This window comes from Panulirus ornatus, chromosome 59 (assembly GCF_036320965.1).
Source record: "Panulirus ornatus isolate Po-2019 chromosome 59, ASM3632096v1, whole genome shotgun sequence".
In the NCBI taxonomy this organism is placed as follows: domain Eukaryota; kingdom Metazoa; phylum Arthropoda; class Malacostraca; order Decapoda; family Palinuridae; genus Panulirus; species Panulirus ornatus.
The window spans coordinates 10,987,526-11,003,586 of record NC_092282.1 but is presented as its reverse complement, the minus strand read 5'-3'; the positions used below and the strand labels follow the sequence as shown (position 1 = coordinate 11,003,586).

General features: G+C 38.1%; 1 protein-coding gene across 49 annotated transcripts in view; it reads left to right on the top strand.

Annotated features, from left to right (window-relative positions):
• Positions 1 to 16,061, top strand: part of LOC139767302 (cytoplasmic dynein 1 intermediate chain-like) — a 120,094-nt gene that overhangs the window by 56,805 nt on the left and 47,228 nt on the right. For 18 of the 49 annotated variants that reach the window (XM_071696565.1, XM_071696550.1, XM_071696525.1 and 15 more), the window contains one exon: positions 9,069 to 9,101. The exons of the other annotated variants lie outside the window; for them this stretch is intronic. In XM_071696565.1, coding sequence (XP_071552666.1) covers positions 9,069 to 9,101 — 33 coding nt within the window. The remainder of the gene's footprint in view (positions 1 to 9,068; positions 9,102 to 16,061) is intronic. 49 annotated transcript variants of the gene reach the window in all.

Below are 16,061 nucleotides of genomic sequence, written 5' to 3'. Positions count from 1 at the left end.
AGACTTGTGTCTTGAATTATTATCATTGAGTAAATATTTTCAAACATGAAATAAGTCCTGTCCTTGTGGTAACAAGCCTTTAACAGGAGGACATTCCAGGCAATAATGGTGAAGGGTGTTGGCATTGGGATGGTTACACAATTTACAAGCTGAGGAGTGAGGCACATCCTCTGCCTAAGAGACCTGCCACACTGGCTGGTATCCTTAGCTAAGTATGGCACTCACAACATTGTGTCTATGAACCATTGGTCCATGACAGTGATACTTGTGGGAATAAGGGAGAAAGTTATTATTGTGTTGGACTGAAACACTGTGAGCCTGTTCAGTATTCCTTCCTTGTACGGTTAGGACATGAGCAGCTAAGTGTATTCCCTTTCTATAGCATTGGAGGGAGGGCGTAGTGCACACTTCAGGCAAGTTCATTCCACAGGCAGTCTTGCTGAGATAGTCAACAGTATCGTTAGCCATAAGCCCGATGTGAGAAGTAATATTTGTTGTACTACACAATGACACACGGGTTTTGGAGATGAAAGGGATAAATGGCTGACTGAGAATCACAGTTGATTACTCTAGTCAGTCTCCTCTGAGTGAGGAGAATAACTGTATTGATGATGCCATGAAGCTCACACACACACACACACACACACACTGATCCATAGTGGAGGAGAATATGGCACATTCTAGGCTCCCTTCAGCCTGCAGTGAGCTGTCAACGTAAAGATAGTTTGCTGCGGGGATTGAGATAGGCACACTGAAGTGAGAATCATGGAGAGTGGTTTGATAAAGGGAGAAGTGGTGAAAGCTTTGCATATGATGAAATGTGGCGAGGAGGCTGGAGTGTATGGTATCGCAGTTGAATTTCTTAAGAATGGTAGGGGGTGACTGTGTTGTTGATAGGTTAGTTGGGATTTTCATTGTATGTCTTTATCATTGTAAATTGCCTAAGGATTGTTGGAATGCATGTATAGTGCCACTGTATAAAGGCTATCTGTCTGTCTATATCTCTGATGCCTTTTCCATTCTGGCAATAGTCTCTCCATGACCAGTGAACTCCAGTGCCGCTGTTTAGATTTTAGTGCCTCACCCTTAACAGGTTGCTGGCAGAGGGCAAAACTAGCACAATGTTTGCAGAAGTTCCTACCTAATGTTTGCACTGAACACTTCTACCTGATGCTCCTGTCTAATGTTCCTACCTGCTACTTCTAATGTTTCCACTTAATGCTCCTCCCTAGATATTGCTCATAGCAGGAAAATCTAGAGTAATGAAGAATGAGCTCAGTGAATTAAGTGTTGTCATGTGTTATGTGTAACAAGGAGAGAATGTATGTTTTTATGTTATGTGTAACAAGGAGAGATTGTATGTTTTTGGAAAGAATGCCATTAGTCCACATGTGGGTGAGAGAGAAAGAAAAGACACCTACCTGGGTCGGGGTGAAACTTGACAACCACTAAAGTGCTGGCTCACAATGCAGCTGCCACTGACCTTCCCGATACCAAGGCAAGTAGTACTGGTAATATACCTCCCTGGTCTTTGGCTGCCTACCAACTACTACCTACCCTTGCATCAAGGTAAGGGGGACTGAGGTTTGCATTTAAACTGCAAGAGTTATAAGTTTATTGAATACTGGGCAAGTTTTATGTGAAAGTAGTGATTGAAATGGTAAAGGCATGTACAGAGCATCAGATTGGGGAAGAACAGTGTGGTTTCAGAAGGGATACAGGATATTCAGATCAGTTGTTTGCATTAAAGAATTTGTATGAGAAATACTTAAACAGGAGGATTTATACGTTGCATATATTGATTGGGTGAAAGCATATGATAGGGATGATAGAAATGCCATGTGAAAGGTCTTAAAAGTATATGGTGTGTAAGAAAAGCTACTAGAAACAGAGGGAAGTTTTTCTCTTTTGTGTAAGGCATGTGTATGAGTAGAAAGAGAGGAAAGTGAATGATGTGTGATGGCACCAAGGCTGTTTAATATGTTGCTGGATGGGGTGGTAAGGGAGGTAAATGCAAGAGTCTTGGAGAAATCTAACATGGTGTTGGGTTTGAATGGTATTGTTGAATTTATGAAGAAAGGGGGGGTGACTGTGTTGTTGATTGGTTGGTAAGGATATTTACTGTATGTATGGATCATGGTGAAGTGCTTGAGGATTGGTGGAATGCATGTATAGTGCCATTATACAAAGGCAAAGGGGACAAAGGTGAGTGTTCAAACTACAGAGGCATAAGTTTGTTCAGTATTTCTGGAAAGTTTTATGGGAGTTAATTGATTGAGAGAGTGAAGGCATGTACAGAGCATCAGATTGGGGAGGAGCAGTGTGGTTTCAGAAGTGGTACAGGATACGTGGATCAGGTGTTTGCTTTGAAGAATGTGTGAGAAGTACTTAGAAAACAGATGGATTTATTATGTGGCATTTGCGGGTCTGGAGAAGGCATATGGCAGGGTTGATAGAGATGCTTTGTAGAAGGTCTTATGAGCATACGGTGTGGGAGGTTACCTGCTAGAAGCAGTGAGAAGTTTTTATCAAGGGTTTAAGGCATGTGTATGAGTAGGAAGAGAGGAGAGTGATTGATTCCCAGTGAAGGTTGGTTTGCGGGAGGGGTGTGTGATTTTTCCATGGTTGTTTAATTTGTTTATGGATGGGGTGGTAAGGGAGGTAAATGCAAGAGTTTTGGAGAGAGGGGCGAGTATGCAATCCATTGGGATGAGAGGGCTTGGGGAGTGTGTCAGTTGTTGTTTACCAGTGATACAGTACTGGTGACTGATTCGAATGAGAAACTACAGAAGTTGGTGACCAAGTGTGGAAAAGTGTGTGAAATGAGAAAGTTGAGAGTGAGGTTATTAGGTTCAATAGGGTTGAGAGACAAGTTAGTTGGGATGTGAGTATGAATGGAGAAAAATTTGAGGGAGTGAAGTGTTTTAGATATCTAAGAGTGGATTTAACAGCGACTGGAGCCATGGAAGCAGAAATGATTCATAAGATGGGGAAGGGAGTGAAGGTTCCGGGATCTGTGTAGAAAGAGAGAACATTATCTCAAGAGTGCAAAAATGGGTATGTTTGAGTGAATAGTGGTTCCAACAATGTAATATGATTGCGAGGCATTGGCTGTTGATAGGGTTGTACAGAGGAGGGTGGATGTGTTGGAAATGAAATGTTTGAGGACAGTATGTAGTGTGAGGTGGTTTGATTAAGTAAGTAATGAAAGAGTAAGAGAGATGTGTGGAAATGAAAAGAGTGTGGTTGAGAGAGCAGAAGGGGATGTGTTGAGATGGTTTGGACATATGGAGAGAATGAGTGAGGAAAGATTAGCAAAGAGGATATATGTGTCAGAGGTGGAGGGAATGAGGAGAAGTGGGAGACCAGATTGGATGTGGAAGGATGGATTAAAAAAGATTTTGAGCAATGTGGGCCTGAACATACAGGAGGGAGAAAGGCATGCAAGGAATAGAGTGAATTGGAATGATGTGGTATACTGGGATGGACGGGCTGTCAATGGATTGAACCACAAAATGTGAAGCATCTGGGGTAAACCATGGAAAGTTTTGTGGGGCCTGGATGTGGAAAGGGAGCTGTGGTTTTGGTGCTTACAAATCCATCTGTTTCTGTAAGTATTTCTCACATATATTCTTCAAAGCAAACATCTGATCCACACACCCTTTACCACTTCTGAAACCACGCTGCTCTTCCCCAATCTGATGCTCTGTACTTGCTTTTACCCTCTCAATCAATACCCTCCCATATAATTTCCCAGGGATACTGAACAAACTTATACCTCTGTAATTTGAGCACTCACCTTTATCCCCTTTGCCTTTGTACAATGGCACTCTGCATGCATTCCGCCAATCCTCAGGCACTTCACCATGATCCATGCATACATTGAATATCCATACTAACCAGTCAAGTACAGAGTCACCCCGTCTTTTATAGAATTCCACTGCAGTACTACATTGGTGCACATAATCTAGTATATGCTGATAATCATGAGAAAATGAGACACACTAAGTTCCCATGTGCACTTTTGTGTGACGGTCACATCATCAGGGGAGATACAAGAATGAGATAGAAGACACCAGTTGATATACAAGGAAGAGACATAGCTAAGTGCTCATTGGTAAAGAAGCATCACTGGATGGTAGTGTTTGAGTCTGGCATCATGCCTGTCATAGAATTTTATTATGCGGACAGGAAAGGGAACTGTTCACAAATTTTGCCTACGAGAAAGGCATCTGATTTGTATAGACCTTCACTAATATTAATGGTACAATTCTTTGAGTATTTAATGATAGAAGATTCAGTGATATTTCTCATGGTAAAGGAGTTACAGTTGATAACTGAATTAGTGTTACTCCAGTCAATACAGTGGTCATGATTTTCAACATAATTAAACAAGGCATTTGATTTTTGTCCTTTTCTTACACTATATTTATGTTGCTTAAGAGTAACATAAAGATCCTTACCAGTCTGCCCAACATAAAACATATTACAGCTTTTATAAGGGATTATATAAACACAGCCTGCAGAATTTTCTGGCAAGTTTTTGATTAAGATATTCTTTGTAGTATTGTTATTGCTGAAGGCTACATTTACATTAAAGATTTTAAGCAACTTGGGAAGCAATGTAAAATTATCACTGAAAGGGAGAACTAAAAGTTTCTTGGTATCAAGGTTAGATTTAGGTTTAATTCTGTTAGAATTATTTCTTTGCCATCTTAAGAGATTTATCAATGAAATATCTAGGGTATTTTAACTTGGATCCAATAGAATAAATCTTCTCAAACTCATCATGGATCCAATAGAATAAATCTTCTCAAACTCATCATCAATAGATACCAGACTGCCTAAATGTAATGCCCGAAGGAAAGTTTGATTCTGGAGATAGATATGATAAAGGAAGTATGGGGATGTGCTCTGGGGCTTAAGAGGAGGGAGTTAAGGTAGAAAAACCATCAAGTGCAATAAAGAATACAGTTTCAGTTGCCAGATTACATGAAGTATGCAGAGAAGAGTGAATTCATAATGAAAATACAAAAGAAGATAATAAAACAATAAAAATGACACAGACACCGTTTACTTGTAACGAAGCAAAACTTCTATCTCTACCCTCTTTATGAAATTTAGATATACGCTGCACTTTTAGTCAAGCGGGACCACTAATGCTTGCACATGGAGGACTTGCTTGGTATAATGAAATCTCTTTATTGCTTCAAAACACATGTCATATGAGTTCTCTTCATTAGAGAGTTTGTGCAGTACTGAGCAGGTGATGCACAACTGGTGGGAGGCTGGCAAGTGTGCCTCTGATTGGTTTATAAATGGAGTCATGTGAAGCTCTTCATTGATTGGCTGATATTAACAAAGCCCTGATAAGTTTTGTTCACAATATATGCAAAAAGAAATTTGTTGCATCTCCTTGTGTAAGTTTAGACCTGTATCACATGTTACTTAGTTCTGTTTTTCTAATATGGTGTTCTTTCACTTCATATGAGAGAAATTGTTTCCCACATTTACTTGAAAAATATGAATTTTTCCAAAAGATTGTTGATTATGGCATTGCTTTATTAGGATGAATGCTGAAATATCATGAAAATACGTTTAGAAATAATTTAACTTATCATAATTAGACATTTTATTACTTGATTAGGTATCCTTCAGTATCACAGGTGAAATTCAATCATAATTAGAGATTTTATCACTTGATTAGGTATCCTTCAGTATCACAGATGCATTTCACCAACACATCTGCAATCCTCTTGGATTTTGGTAGTTTTTTTTTTATAGGGAGACTCCTCCTAGAGAACATGATATTGTGCAACATAAGTTAGAGGGCATGTACCCTTGTAAATAGTGTCTCCAAGGTATATTGTATATCATTTCATTGAGAAAATTTTTTTCTAGTTACTCATAATATCAAACTAAAGAGGGTACGAATATTTTTTCGATATTTAAGAAATTGTTTCTACCAGAAAGACCAAAATATTTTGATGAATATCAATTGTTTGATTATTTTTTCCTGACTTCCTTATTAAGGATCTTCATTCGCAGAGGATTTTTTAACATAGGTATTTGTATATAGTTACGAACAGTATCTAATATGTTCCTGATATGTGAGAATGATTAACTTGGAAGATAAGCAACTTCTACCTCTCAGTTTAATGTTATTGGCATACTATGAGGCTCAGAAAATGTTGTAAGTTCTTGAGACTCATTTCTGAGTTTGTGTGACTCTGACAAATGTTGTGTCTTCTTTCCAAGGTAGAAGGAGTATGGAATGGTGTACTGCCATCAGATGGCAGAATTTAGCAGTAAAGGAGAGCTCCATCTATCAAATAGAGTGATAAAGGAGAACTCCATCTATCAAATAGATCACTCTTTAGCCACTAGTGTTTGGCACTTAGCAGCATTATTGAGGTTGCTATACTTGGTTTTTAAGATATTGATAAGATATATCATTGAAACTGAAATCTAAACAGGAGCTTGAAGCACAGCCTCAGCTTGCCCTGAATGGGTACAGAAATGAGTCTCTGGGACTCAAAAGATCCATTTGTTTTATGTATGAAGTTTTAGTTATGAGCATATAGTCTGTAGGAATATTTTTGCAACTTATGGCGGCACTTTATCTGCCTTCTTGCTTGCTTTTTGCATGAAATTTTAATTATAATTCATGCATGCAAGAGCCTTTTAGTTTAAGAGTACCTAACTCTGGAATTTCATAAGCAAATTCACTTTGAGGCTCATTTGAACTGCAGTAATTCTTACTTATACTCTAGTAATAACTAAGCTTTCTCTTGTTCTCAGCTGTAACAGTATTCCTTTCCCTTCGTTCTCTGTGTGGAAATTATGATAATGTTAAGTTGCAAGGGAAATTAAAGATTTGTTATGCATGTATTGTATAGCTTGGATAATTGTGGTAGATACTTGCTGTGTTTTCAATGAGCCTCTAAGGTGATTAGTACCTTAACAGAAACAAAAGATTGTGCAGAACTTACATGGAAGTTGCATACTGTAAGGAGTTGATGAGGTTGTATAGGTTTAGGAGAACTTTGGTCCATATTTTGTGGTGGTCTCTTTTTGACAGAAATCACACTAGACTTACATATTGCTTTATACTTTTATTAAACCTTAAACTGCAACATATATCATGTGATGGCTAATGATTAGAACTGCAACAAACATTATTTCAGACACGATATCCATGCCACAGTTTTGCATAGCATTCTTAAACCACATCACATTTCTTACTTGGACTCCTCTCACCACCCAAGCTTCATTCAGGCCCGAAGTAGCATCTTAGTCGACATGGAGGACTCACTTGTGTTACTGTCTACTACTACCATATACTTCCTGTGGTACAGGTGGTGCGCAAGAGGGGTCATGCACCAAAAAGTGTTAGTGAAGCTTATACTATATAGTAATTTTGGATAAACTTGTTAACTTGCTTTATTTGTCAATCTCCTCTTGTATCATTTAGATATCCTAACTGTGATTTACTTCTTACAACACAAAATTTTTGCCCATCTTAAACAAGTTTGCATTAGGTTCACTCCTCCACCCAGTCCTTGCTTGTCCTCCTATTTTACTAAGTAGGGAGCAGTATAAGATTGTAAAATGTTTTTAAGAGATTTTCGTTTACTTATACATACATTGATAGCCAGGTATTCTTGTCGCTGTTTAAGGGTTACTGTTGTCAAGGAAATATTGTTTATTTTGATTTACAGAATATGGGCCAAAACATTCTTCTGCTATTTATTAATTGCTGAGCTTGCACTAATTTTTGATTTTCTGGTGAATAACACATTGCATGTGTAAACAAAGTATTAATTATACTTCCAGTGTCATTTGTCATTTGTTGTTTCTCTATGTGAAATGCATGACCTTGCCCACTTGCTTAACTTTTTTCACCTTATTTTATTTTTATTGCTGTATATCTCATGGACAATGGTCTTCAGTGTTGAAGCATAATATCAAGCTTGATTAAGGTATAGTAGGGTATTTACTGGATCCTGTTTGCCTGCACAGGTGTCAGTCATGTTTGATTTAATGTATTTGGGCCAGCAAACAGATATTCCAAATATTTTAAGGTTCTTATTGCCTGATGATATGCTTGAGCCCTTGGAGCCTGGGGTAAGCACCCATATTATTCCTATAATTGGAGTTAGGTGGTGATAATTCTCCTACCTGGATTGTACAAATTGCACGTATAATGGTGCTTGTCCCACAACACCTGAAGGTTACCTTCTCCACCCACTGACCCAAAGATTTGTTACTTCGTAGCTGATGCTAAGTGGTATATGTCTATTTTGTAGAGTATTACATTATAGCAATTAGAGAAAGCATGATATAGTTGCTTCATGATGACTGTGTCATTGTTACTGAAAATGTTATATTTGTAGGTATGTTTGAATGGTAGCATCTGATCTGGGATATTTGTTTGGTGCTATTGTGGGTATGCCTTGGATACCTTAGACTGCTTTTTTCTCTTTGTGATATTAGGTAAATGAAACAAAGTATTAATTATATTTCCCTCCCCCAAAGAAGATATGAAAAGCTCTCATCTCCCTCTTCCAAGTGCAACTGTGCATGAGTACCTCAGCCACCCTCTACTTGGGTCTGGGTTGACCGTGTCACCGCTCTACATCATGCCACCCTTGCTGTGCATCATCAAGGGACTACCACCTTCCCTCCTGCCCCTCCTTACCACTAAGAAGACATACTAATTTATTCTGAATCTTGTGTTAGGAAGGCCCCTTATATTTAGAAATGTTAGCAAGTATAGATATAGAGTTAGCTTTGTAAATTGTCAGGCATTCTATACCCATCGTATACTTTTTTGTGAAACTTTTTACTGTGATTTCCCAGCCTAAACAAAGCCTGATGATGTACTGGGAGCCCAGCTTCACATTCAGTTATGTCACCTAATGCAGGATGATGTGTGTTGGACCTGAATTGAGATGGATTAAAATTTTCAGGCATTTATTTCCTTTTTTATTACTTTGAGATCCCATTCATATCAATCTCAAAGACCCCAGCCACTAACTTATTGTTCCTCCCCTCCCCCACGAAAGGTTACTATGAGGACTGGTGGAGGCCCCGCAAAGGTTGGTTGAACCCCCTGAGCTGCCTCACTCACTGGCTGTGCCTTTGTCTTTTGTCTTTCTTAGCTGCACTACCTGTAACTCACTGGACATGCACATGCCTTCGTCTTTTACCTGATCTGAGAAACCAGAATCTGCTATTTCTGTCTCATTTGTTTTTTATCACTTGTATTACCTATAGGGATGTGAAATTATTTGTCCAAAAGAAATGAAATTTTTGGGATATTGGCTGGTTGGATTTTCTCATTTTTTAACCAGAGGATTTATCCCCTAGAGTTATATGGCCCAGTTAGAACAAGATATTATGCACTAACCGGTACCCCCTGCTTAACATAGTCTTACTTATTGTGGTGTCATTTTAAAGTTGAAATATTAGGCACATGATTCATATATGATAGTGTCAGATTTAGTTTAAAGTAGTTTAAGTTGTTTAAAACTTTTCATCACATTAATTGATGAACCAGAGATGAATGAAGGGCAGAAAGTGTTCAGAATAAAACCAGAATAATAGAGGTTAAAGGATGTCACATATCAATAAAAGGAAAGGAAGTGAGGATCTCAGAGGAAAGTTGAATTAGAATTTCAAAGAACAAACTTTTCAGTAAGAATGAGTGAAAGTATATTAAACAGGTCTTACTTGCCTACTATAACCTATTTTGAGATTTTCCTTTTGGCAAGTTTAGTGTGTAGCACGTTGCAGTTGTTTTGCACCACAACACTCCCCACATAGCTATTTGTTTTAGCTTCATCCTTTCTTCTTCAGCAAGTTTTCCAGTATTTATCTGAAGGTCTCAGTTCTTGCACCTTTTATACTTTTTTACTGGATAGAACATAGTGAAGAGCCTTGTCATCTTTCTTGAGGGTTACTCTTTTATTTTTTTTTTTTTTAAGTATCATTTCATTTGTACCTCATGGTTGACTTGTGGATTTAATCACTGTTTCTTCTTATATATGAGGCTTTAACCCTTTCATTCTACAGCTAATCATAAAGCTGGTTTCCAGGTGTCAGTTTTATAAAAGAATAAAGGTTTGTAAATTGTGGTAATAAAAAGTGTGGTTGGGAGAGCTGAAGATGTGCTGAAATAGTTTAGACTTATGGCTCTCGAGAATGAATGAGAAAAAGTTGAAAAAGAGGATATGTGTCAGAAGTGGAGGGAGCATGGAGAACAGGGAGATCAAGTTGGAGATGGAAGGCTGGAGTGAAAGATAATTTGAGCTGTCAGAGCCTGAACATGCAGGTTGGTGAAAGGTGTGCATGGAATAGAGTGAATTGGAATGATGTGGTATACTGGGGTTGACATGCCACCAATGGACTAAATTAGGGCATGTGCTGAAGTGTTATAGACTTATAGAGGAAAGTGAGAAGAGGTTGACAGAGAGGATATATGTGTTAAAAAGTGAGTTGAATAGGAGAAGGGGGATACCAAATTGGAGATGGAATGATGGAGTGAAAAATATTTTAAGAGGTCGGGGCTTGAACATGCAGGAGGGTGAAAGATGTGCATGGGTGGAGAGAATTAAGATGATGTGGCATACAGGGAGGTAACTTGCTGTCAATGGACCGAACCAGGGCATGTGAAGTGGCCGAGGGAAACCAGGGAAATGTCTTTGGGGTCAAGTTGTGGATGGGGGCTGTGGTTTTGGTGCATTACACATGACATTTAGAAAATGGATGAGTGAATGTGGCTGTTCTTCTTCTGTTTCTGGAACCACCTTGCTAATGTAGGAAACAGCGGACAAGTATGAAAAAAGTATACTTTATGTGTGTACTTGTTACCTTTATGGAAAATGTGGTGATTAAGAGGGTAGTGGCATGCAAAGAGCATCAAACTGGGGAAGAACAGTGTGGTTTCAAGAGTGGTAGAGGATGTGTGGATCAATTGTTTGCTTTGAAGAATGTGTGTGAGAGAGATTTAGAAACAAGGATTGGTTTGTTACCTTTATGGAAAAAGTGGTAATTAAGAGGGTGGTGGCATGCACAGAGCATCAAACTGGGAAGAACAGTGTGATTTCAAGAGTGGTAGAGGATGTATGGATCAGGTGTTTGCTTTGAAGAATGTGTGAGAGAGATATAGAAACAGAAGGATTTGTATATGGCACTTGTTGATTTGGAGAAAGCATATGATAGGGTTGATAGAGATTATCTGTAGAAGACTGCAAATATATGTTGTAGGAGGAAAGCTTTTAGAAGCGGTAAGATTTTCTCCAGAAAGGTGTATGTGCAAGTAGGTAGGAATGAGGATGAGTGGATCTGCGTTAAGGTGGGTCTGTAGCAAGGACATACGACGTCACCATGGTGGTTTCATCTATGTATGTATGGGGATGGGGAGGTGGGTGAACACAAGGGTTTTCGAGAGAGGAACAGCTATGCAGTTTGTTGGGGGTGAAAGGGTGTCTGGGAGGTGAGTCAGTTGTTGATTGCTGATGACATGGCACTGGTAGCAGATTTGAGTGAGAAGCTGCTGAAGCTGTTGTCTGACTCTGGAAGAGTGTTTGAAGAAAGAAAATTGAGAGTTAAAGTAAACCAAAGCAAGGTTAGTAGGTGAAAAGAGTTAGTTTGAAAAGAGGGAACTTAGAGAAAGTGGAGTGTCTTAGATACCTGGGAGTGAATAATGGCAGTCAGTTAAACTATGGGAGCTGAAGTGATTCATGGGGTGAATGATTGGGCATATTGAGGAATGTGTGGAAAGAGATTTCATTGTCGTGGAGGGCAAAAATGGGTATGTATGTTAGTATAGCATTCATGTCAGTGCTGTATGGGTGCAAGGTGTAGGGCAATGACAAAAATGTGAAAAATATAGTGAATGTCTTGGAAATGAAATGTTGAAGACAGTATGTGAGGTGAGATGGCGGGTTTGATGGAATAAGTAATGATGGGGCAAGAGAAGGGTATGATAGTAAAGGATTATGCATGAGAGAGTTAAGGAGGGCATGATGCAATGGTTTGTACTTATGGAGAAGATGTGTGATGAGATGACGGCAAAGAGGGTATGCATATCAGAATGGAGGGAACAAGGAAAAAGGGTAAACCAAGGAGGAATTGATGATAGGATGGAGTGAAATAAGCTTTGAAGGCTTGGGTAAAGCACACAGGAGGGTGCAGGATGGAGTGAAATAAGCTTTGAAGGCTTGGGTAAAGCACACAAGAAGGTGCAAGGCATACATGGAATATAGGAAATTGAATGATGGTAAACAGGGAATGACATCCTGTCAGTGGGCTGAATCAAGCCATATGAAGTGTTTGGGGAGACCACTGAAAGGTCTGTGGAACCTGGTTGTGGATAGGAGCTTTAGTGTCAGTGTGTTATACATGGCTACAAAAATCACAGCAGTTCTGACACATTGATAACATCTCTCCTTAACATAACAAGCCACCATATACAAATGTACAGAGTCACCTTGCAACCCAATCTCTCCAGTGTCTCTCGTCTGCTTGAATGTTGTAAACTTTGCATTAGATGTATGCAGTTTTAATCTACTCTCACCCAAGGGTACTGATTTCTAATGTTCTGTCACTCAAAAACTTTGAGTCTAGCAAGTCAGGCTCTTTTTTTTTTCCACATTCCACGCTTCAGACCAATATTGGCATAAGCTTTATTCATTACTTAACCCACTCTGTTTGTATTGTCATTCTGCACCACATGTCACATTTCACTCCATTGCCAGTTCCTTTGCCTTTTTCCAAAACTGGTAGCTTTTCAGTTTTAACAGTACAGCAAATATGTAGGAATAAGTGGTAAATGTTACTAGTTACCATAGGAACATTGGTTTGGAAACAAGGAAAGCAAGGATGATAGTAGCAACAATAATGTTTAACTTGTCTTTTCTTCATATACAAGTTTCTTGGGCTTCCCTGTTAATGTGTACCTGCACAATTAGGCTCTGAAAGGAATCTTAGCAGGTTTGCTTTCTTGTCCTCTTGGTATTTTTCAATTATTTTTACTTATAATGATTTTAGGTATTGTATTTATATCTTTTGCGTATAATGTTTTTTTAATTTTGTTTTATAAAGTTCCCCTTAGAATTGGTATGGTCTCTCTTATTCCAAACATCATCACCAATCTTTCACTTTCCACCTCCTTCTAACATTAGTCTAACCCACATTTCAGCGTCCATTTAAGTTCAGTTTCTTTGATATCCTTTTTTTTTTTTTCACTTCCTTTAGAGAAGATATGATTTTATTTTCCTCTTTTTTCGTTTGTGCTTTGTACCTCATGATGTTATTGTATTCTCCAAGTATTTCATAAGAAAATCTGAGAGGGAAGATTATCTTTTTTCTTTTGTAATCTTTCATGTTCAACAGCCTTATCATTCTCAGTCTGGCTTTGCTTATCATCCCATTTTTTTTTTTTTTTACACTTTGACCCATCTCCTGACTTTGGGTGTGTAATTGCCTATTTGTGCTGTATGGTGAGGGAGTTTTACTCTCTTGGGGCTCCATCTCTTTAACTATCTTATATATCATACAGATTTTTTACACTTTTGTATGCTGTCCACATTCACAATAAATTTTCATTTTTCAGCTTATTCCAAACATCTAGGACCCATTTGCTGTAAAAGTACATCTCTGCATATTTCCTAACAAGTTGCGTGTTTAATTTCAAATTATGGCCCTTGGTTATTCTATCTTTGCATATCCTTAAGAACTCTTCATTGTTGACATCATCAAACAGGCTTAAAAACCTAAATGTGATCAGGTTACCTCTTATTCTTCTTAAATTGTGGCAAAGTTAAGGGTTCTAATCTTCTGCTGTAACTCGGTTCTAATTTTGATACCATCTGTGCTGCCCTCCTCTGGACCTTCTCAATTTGTTTTTAGTACTTCTTTAAGCATTTTGACCGAACATGAGAGTATGTTCTTTTTTTGGCTTAATGTAGCTTTTACTGAATAGATTTTTATCCATATATGTGAATTCTTTTCTGATATTTGCATGTAAAAAGTTAATCTTCTTATCTAGTTTCATGAGGTTGGACTTTGGCAACAGGCTAGGGGTGATGATGACTCCCAAGTCTTTCACACAGATTCCTCTAGCTTATTTGCTGTTAAGTAATATTCACATTGAATCCTTCTTTCACTGTGGCTCTTCCTTTTTGTTAGAGCCCAGGTGTTTAGGCACTTAAAATCTTTGAAAACCTCCTGCAAATAGGCAAGACAGACAATCAAAATAGGCAAAAATTAGCAACTTTAAACTGAAAAATGCCTTACGTATGTTACTTTAATGAATATAACACGTACTGATAATACGCATCTTACTACAGCATAATGTTAATACAATTAGTGATAGTTAACCAATCAATACGTTGCTAAATCAACTACTTTTTATTAGTTTTGTCCAATAAAACTTTGCTGCTTCTCAGAGAGAGAATATGGTTTTGTTACCACCTTGTTAGAATGTCCCACTTTAGCACTCTTTCTTCTTCAGTTAGAAAATACAGAAAACAACTGCATTTTTTTTTTCTACACATATTGAAAGTGAAATGTGTCCAGCAGTGTTTGAAAGAGAAGTGACTTACCCAAACAGTATGGTCCAAGCTGTAAAGCTGTAGTGGATAAGAGTACAGTGCTGGAATATATTCACATGGATACTGTACCTTTCAGACTGGTGTTAAAGGAAATGTTTGATTTTAACATCAAGAAATCTGCTTTGTGGAATGGAGCAGGATATTTTCTTTTCTTTAATGACAGCGAGTTAGTAATTCAAAAACTAAGATTTTCTCTTATATCATTATATCAGAGCGATATGAAAAAAAAAATATGTGAAAATAGGTATATTAGGCAAAGTAGGCAATTTCATGTTGAAATTGCAAAGTTAAGCATTTATAGCATTTCGATTTGACATCCAGGCTCTTCTCATTACTGTACATTGGCTTCATTTGAATTTCATCAGCCTTGTATTAGACCAATTTTGGGTCTTTCTAGGTTCCTTTGTGAATTGATGCAGTCTCTCTGAACCAACATTTTCATTTCCCTCATGACCTTTGCATCATCTGCAATCATATTCAGGCAGTAGTCCATACCTCTGGCTAGTCAGTTACTTAGATCAAAAAGAAAACCCAAGAGCACTTTACTGGTGACCTCAACCCAATTTGAAAAGGTTCCTTTGACATATCCTTTGTTCTCTTCCATTAAGCTGATCTATTTTTTGGAGGAGTTTCCCTAGATAATCCCGCCTGGTGATATAGCTTCCCATGTAGCAAGGTGTCAGATGCTATTTGACAGCCTAGATACAAATGATCCACCCAGCCTTCTCATTTATCTAAAACCAAGCTCACTCGCTTTGGAATTTAAGTGACTCATTACACATTGTCTCTTTTCCCTAAGTCCTTGTTGCATCTTGGGAAGTTTCTCTTCTGCAGGAATGATCCATATGTTTCTGATTATATTTTCTTGTACCTTACAGACCACACTTGTCAGAGAGACTGGTCTGTAGATCAGTGCCTCTTCCTGGTCCCCTTTCATTTAGATAGCTATGATGTTTGCCTATTTCCATGCAAGTGGTACTTTCCCTTTCTCCAGCAACATCTTACACAGTGTTTCAAAAGGTTTGTCAAGTGTATCTGTTCACATGTTCAGCACATATGGAGTAAATAATAAGTAAGACATTTTGATATTTTGTTAGTATCTTTTCAAGATATCTCTTGATCTTTTACCCTTTCCATCTCATTTTGTGTTTGAGCTATAATTCTTCTGTAGTAAGAACATGAATATGTCTTTCATTTATTGTTGCATCTTCCTCTACTTCTCTTCCCTCTGACTCCCTTAGCCTTTATCCTTATTAGCTGCTCTTTATTTGACAATATACTCTTGATGAATTTATGAAAAAGTTTTTGATTTTCTTCTACCTTGTATACAATGTTCCTTTCAAAGGTTCCTTTTACATCCTTTTTTATCTTGCTTTACTCATACATTGCTCTTTCACACACTGCAAATGCTGGCTAGCTTGAGCCGAGACTATATCTGTG